General features: G+C 31.5%; 1 protein-coding gene across 1 annotated transcript; it reads right to left on the bottom strand.

Annotated features, from left to right (window-relative positions):
- Window positions 1-5,028: 5,028 nt before the first annotated feature.
- On the bottom strand, window positions 5,029-5,996 carry LOC131068748 (17.8 kDa class I heat shock protein). Its single transcript, XM_058004000.2, has 2 exons — window positions 5,540-5,996; window positions 5,029-5,407 (listed from the first exon to the last, which is right to left on the bottom strand). Exons 1-2 carry the CDS (start codon window positions 5,745-5,747, stop codon window positions 5,139-5,141), a joined length of 477 nt encoding a protein of 158 aa, XP_057859983.2. The 5' UTR covers window positions 5,748-5,996; the 3' UTR covers window positions 5,029-5,138.
- Between the last annotated feature and the right edge of the window lie 468 nt (window positions 5,997-6,464).

The raw sequence follows: 6,464 nt of genomic DNA, 5'->3' as shown, positions 1-6,464 counted from the left end.
AACCAAGGCATGGTTATGTGATCTGATGTGAGAGTCCAACTAGGATATCTGGGCCTGCTCATGAGTCAGACAATCACAAAACACCTCAAAAGTAGGCATGGTATGACATGCCCCCATAGCATCCATGGTGGAAAAAAACAAGAAGAGGATACCCCTAAACAACAGGTAAAACTGGAAGACCTTGATGATGCTCAAAGGAGAATGCTTGAAACTTGTTGATGGTGTCAAAGAGAGTCTGAAACTTGATCCACATGGCCCAAGGTGTAGTGAAAACCTCAAGGTGGAACAAAATACTATTTGAAATATTCAAGAAAATCATCCCCATGGCCTCATCCATGCGGTTCCGGTGTTGCATGATCTCAAATGCACGAGTCAACTCAGGTTGAACCTTGTCCAAACAAGACCATAACCCCTTCGCCATGAGATGGCGAGTCATATGTTCTTTCCAGATGTGATACTTGTGTGGAGTGAGCTGCTCAATAGAGGAAGGGTCTTCCATGTGAAATAGAAGAAAAATGCCCCCCACAATACAGAAACCCAAACTCTAGCACAAATCTGAAAGCTGGAAAGTATGAAAAAGAAAAAAACATAGATGAATAAAATTTGTATACCTAGTTAATTTTCTAATAAAATAATCTACATATCTAGATAGAGCGTTCCAACTCCTATTCGTTTGCAAAAAACAGAGTTCGTATGCAAAAGATATGCCCCTAGAAGTGCAAAAAGGAAGTTCTGACTTTGATTGACAATAAATGTAGCAAGAAATCAAAATCAAGAAAAAATACCTTCTGAAAAGGATCCATCTCGGAAATAAATTTTCGACAATATATGGTTTTTCGAAAAACGCCTCCGTATACTCAAGTTATGAGCAAAATACCAATCATTGCTTTTTTTGAAATTTCAAGGGCTAAAAATAGAGAAAATCAACTAAATTTAGAAGAGCTCCAAATTTAGTGGGTCCGTCAAATTTGCTGATGGAGATGATGACATCATAAAGGTACCTCCTAATGCAGGCGTACTATTTTGTGCAGATTTGACTTTTTTTTTTAATAAAAAAAAAATCCTTAAAAAAATAAAAATTTGCACCCTCCAAAACATTTTAAAAAAATATTTATGCATGGCTTTTTTAATTTACCAGATATTTTTGAAAAAAAAATTGATGCAAGTACTGACGTGCGTGCAGGCAATACGACCGTACGGATTTTTGTGCCTCGAAAAACATGCCAATAAAAAATCATGCCCTAGATGCCCCTTTCATCGAAAATAGGAAAATTATATATCAAAATTCACCGAATCAGCCTTTTGAAGTTGATGGTGAGGTGCGTTTAGGCCCAAAATGCTCTAAATTTTTGGGTTCCTCCTTGAATAGATAAAACCCTAGAACTTGAAACCTTTGTGGAATTGTCCCTGTATGTCATATTTCAGCAAAACAAAAGGTGATCTTGACTATCTCAAACCTTCTGGATCTGATTTTGAGATTCAAATTGACCCAAGATGCACAAAAAACCTTGTTGTAAGGAAAATCTCAAATTTGACAAACAAGGTGCATCAGGTCTGGAACTTTGATACCATATGGAATTCATTATTCCACAAGGTCCGATAATCACCTACATGCAAATACCTGCCACGTACAAGAGAAAAAAACTACAAACAAGAGCGTGCAAGAATAATTGGAGACAATTGCAAGAAAGAATTAGAATTGAATTAACTTGTTAGAATGAATAATTACAATGAGATCAATCCTTTAATAAAGGAGATCAAAACCCTAAACCAAACCCTAAGGGTTGAATGCATGAAATAAAATAATTATTAAATGCCTAAAAACGCTTCCTAAATTTATCTTAAGTGAAAAAAGAAAAGGTGAATTAATTAATTAATCAATATGATTAAATTAATTAAGTAAATAAAATCTTTTACTCGAACAAATTCTTATGTCACCTGTAATCATGAACCCCATCAAGTTAGACTAAAAAATTACATTACTTCCCAACATACCATATTATCCTTAAAGTCATATTGGGCTCATAAAAAAGTGACACTATTATTCAAACAATATTTTTAAGTAAAATAGCATAAAATAAAGTATTTAGTGAATATTATATATTTGATCAAAGCCAATCCAAAGCAAGCTAAAGAATTGCGTTTTTTGCTTCAATTTGAATTGAAGGAAGAGCTTTTAATTTGTTAATTGTCATTAATTTCTTTTTAATTTTCATTTTTAATATATATGTTTTTCTAAATCTTTTGATATAATAATTATTAAATTTTTTATTATATTTTTTCATTTAAACAAACTATAAAAAAATCTTAATTAATTTATATATATATATATATATATATATATATATATATATATATATATATATATATATATATATATATATATATATATATATATATATATATATATATATATATATATTAAATTAATATTAAAATGAAGTAGATGTCTTTAATGTTTTCCATGTTTTGACACATCATAAGGTATCTTGGATTGGAGATAAGTTGGGCACCACTTTTTGGGTGGTTTTAGCTTGTGGTTTTGTAATACCATTTGATGGCTTCATGTATTGTATCTCCTATATATTAGGTGCATTGTATGGAGGTTGTGTGTAAGAGTCTTATAACTATTGAGTTATTTATGAATTTGTAGTTTACGATACTAATGGGAGAAGCTTTCTATGAAATTATATTGTATTATGTTGTTGATTTTTGAATAATATATTATATGGTTTTTGGAGTGTGGGTTTCTCTCCCAAAAGGGCTTTCCCCATGTAAATCACTGTATTATGGTATGGATGTTGTTTGTGTTATATATGTTTAATAAATGTAAATGTTGTAAAGATCTAGAAATTTATTTGCATTACCCTTCTCTCAAGTTTAGTGTAGGAAGTTGTTTTGTGACCTTAACATCCTTACAAAAGCACAATCGATCAAAAAGAACCTTTTTGGGAGAGATTTGATATAAAGGTTTGACCCCAACTATTCTTTGGTGCAATTCTCGATTCCCTCCCTAGCCAAATATTCACAAATCGAGCATGGTCAGTGGACTTAAATCTACAAGAAACATACTCTTTGGCAAGCCCTCTTAAATCTTTAATGTCCCATCCCCTATTCTCCCATTTTGTTTGGCCCATTTGTAAAACTTAGTTTCTAATGGAATCCCTCTGAAGAAAGGCATAATAACAGATCTATGTTGATATTCAACTATACAATCAACCACATCATTGGGAAGCATAAATTCTATTGTTTTACCTTAACACCTACTCATATTACTCACTATTTTATTGGCATTCCCTTCATCGCTAGCTAGCTCAGCGGAATTCAAACCCACAACCTCACTAACTTCTCCTACATCCTTTTGTCTGTTTTCCACTGCTCTGAGCTCCCCTCCTCCTTTCTATGCCTCTTCCTTCATTTTCATCTCTTTTTCTCTCTTAGCAACAACTATAAGATAAGTTTAGGGTTTGAAAGTTGCGCACAACCCTCTTCTATGTTCAGTCTCTCCCTCACTTTCTTTTCTTGCCTCCAAGTAGAGATCTAGTTGGTTCCATCACCTTTTATGAACCTCATATCTATTTATTTTAAAATATTTACTATTTATGAATGGTTATGAATGCTCATTAAATTTTTTAATGCATTTTTATTTTAGCAAATCACATGTACATCATAGTTTTAAAAAATATATAATGATTTAATTTACATACACTTTCTATTTAATTTTAGACTCATTGGAATGGGATGTTAAGATGCAATTTTGCATATTAACAATGCAATGCATTTTTGTCTTAAGTTAGGCTCATTCCTTTACTTATCTCCTACTTCTCCACCCTTGAACTTATTTTAACCACAATTACAAATGCATCATTTATCACACCCAACCTTACATTCATATACCCATTTTCCACTTTCTTATCCATATTTTTCTCTCAACACAATTTCAACATGCAAATTACTCCCAAACAATGGAAAATTGAGTGTTGAGATGGATAAATCAAAATTTAAATATTTGCTACCTCTAACATTTTTGAGTGGCACCTAAATGACTTAGAAGCAACACATGTTTGTATAATCTTCTATTTTAATAATTAAAATCATTCAATATAAATTATTTCACAACCAATTCTTACTAAACACTCCTTAAAGAAATTAGTCTTGAAAATTTTTAACTCACTAAAAAAAATCTTCTCTATCGAAATTATTCAACACTTAAGCATGTATAAAATATAGGCTAGATATTTTCCCTTTTTTAAATTACACTCTTGAAATAATCTCTAGTAAAAATTCAAAACTAACTATTATAAAATATTTACATATATCAAAGTTTCAAGTGACATCAATAGTGCACCATTATTGGAGCATCTTTAAGTAGATATCTGATGATATTTTGAAATGACCACTTTTTTTATTGCTCTCTTGTAATGTTTTGGATGTTGAAATGACACTTTTTTATTTTATTTAAATCCAATTTACCATTTAAAATCTATAGATAAACTAAGTTAATTATAGTAATTATTGGTACAATTTTTTATTGAAAAACAAAGAAAAACTTGCTAAATGATTTGCCTTGGATTAAAAATATATTTTAGTATATTTTAATTTTCTTACCAGTGTTTAAAGTGAATGATACTAAACTGGCTTCACATAACACGAAGGTTTAGGCAGCTAGGCGTCTTTCATTTTTTTGAAAAAATGTATAACATAAAAATTAATGAGCCTTTTTGGACACGGGAAAAAATTTACCTTCACGTGAAAAATCATTGTATGCATTTATTATTGCTAACTCAATTATTACACACAAATTTATTATTCTAACTCAATTATTATTTATTTATATTTATATGAATTTATTTAATTAACCTCGAGAAAAAAAATTAGGAAAAGAAACACTTTAACTTTGATAGTTCTAATAAATTATTTTAAATTGAACTAAGTACAGATGAAAAACACCTGAATATTACTATTCAGGTTGCACAATGAGACGAACACCATTAGGCATTATATCGGTATTTATAAATAAAACTTGAATTTGCTAGGTAAACATGACTTAATACTTTATTATATATTTTGCTGCGCTAGCAGCATTTACCAAATGACTCGATTTACAATTCACTCCTATGATGCAATGTTCTCCGCCATTAACCAGATATCTCAATGAATTTGATCTTTGGCTTCTGCTCCGGCTGTTTTGGCACAGTTACCGTGAGCACTCCATTTTCCATGGCAGCTTTAACTTCCTCCATTTTTGCATTCTCCGGCAGCCGGAATCGTCGCAAAAATTTGCCGCGTGAGCGTTCCACTCGGTGATATTTTTCATTCTTTTGCTCCTCTTCTTTATTCCGTTCTCCACTAATCTGCAAGATCCGTCCTTCCTCGACTTCTATTTTCACCTCTTCTTGTTTCAGACCTGGTGATCAATAACAGATTTAAACCCTATCAGGTCAATAATTGCAAAGAAAAAAGAAAAATTGAAAATGCGACAGCAAAAAATGTCAGAGTGAAGATATAACATGAAGAAAAGGCAAAATAAATTAGTTACCTGGCAGATCGGCCTTGAAAATGTGCGCATCGGAAGTTTCTTTCCAATCAATTTGTGTGCTTGCAATGGCTGCCGCATCCCTTGCAAATTCTGAAGGAGGCAAATCCCTGGTAATGGAATTAAAAGCTCCCAGCGGATCCCACACTTCAAGAGAAAATGGATCGAATACGCTGGATTTCCTTCCAAAGAGGCTGGGAACCAGAGACATGATGAATCTTTTTATGGAAAAGCTAGAAAATATTGATTACTGGTATTTGCTGATTCTCGAAATCGCTTTCTATGTATGCTGAGGTGAAGAATGCGCAGGGCTTATTTATAGCGCACGGTGGAGATGTCTAGAATTTTTTAGAGAAGCCTTGCAGTTTCGTTTCTACGCAGGAGGATTCTAGTTCTTTCCACACTTTTCTTCCATATTTTTCCAACATAAGAGCATACCTAACTAACAATCATCTTGGGTCGTGATTTATTCCGATAAGATACTTTGAACATGGATAAACTCCTATCCTCTTTATAGAAATAAAATGCTTTGGAAAGATCTTTGGGAAAACCACTTAAACGCGTCTTTAGTGGGAAAAAGGACCCCACGTTTATATATGACAAATTAAATTATTCTATAGACAATTGTAAAGGACAAACGAGTACATGTTGCGGTTTTATTTTATTTTATTTTTTATTTTTTAAATTCATTTTTGTTTTAAGATTAGTATATTTATATTTTAAAAAATATAGATAAAAGATGTATATCATATTTTTCTACTTATCTTTATTGTTTGTGTAAAATTGAAAAGCATATTAAATATTTTATTTATAACAAATAAATATAGAATAAAATCTAGATCTCTCTAAAATATTAACATACTACTCCATTCAAAGTATTCAATCATTTGACCACTATTAACCACCTAGTAGACTCTCTTCCCAGGTT

Source organism: Cryptomeria japonica, chromosome 5, assembly GCF_030272615.1.
Source record: "Cryptomeria japonica chromosome 5, Sugi_1.0, whole genome shotgun sequence".
Taxonomy (NCBI): Eukaryota; Viridiplantae; Streptophyta; class Pinopsida; order Cupressales; family Cupressaceae; genus Cryptomeria; species Cryptomeria japonica.
Note: the sequence above shows the minus strand (reverse complement) of the source record. Positions and strands in the feature narration are given on the sequence as shown.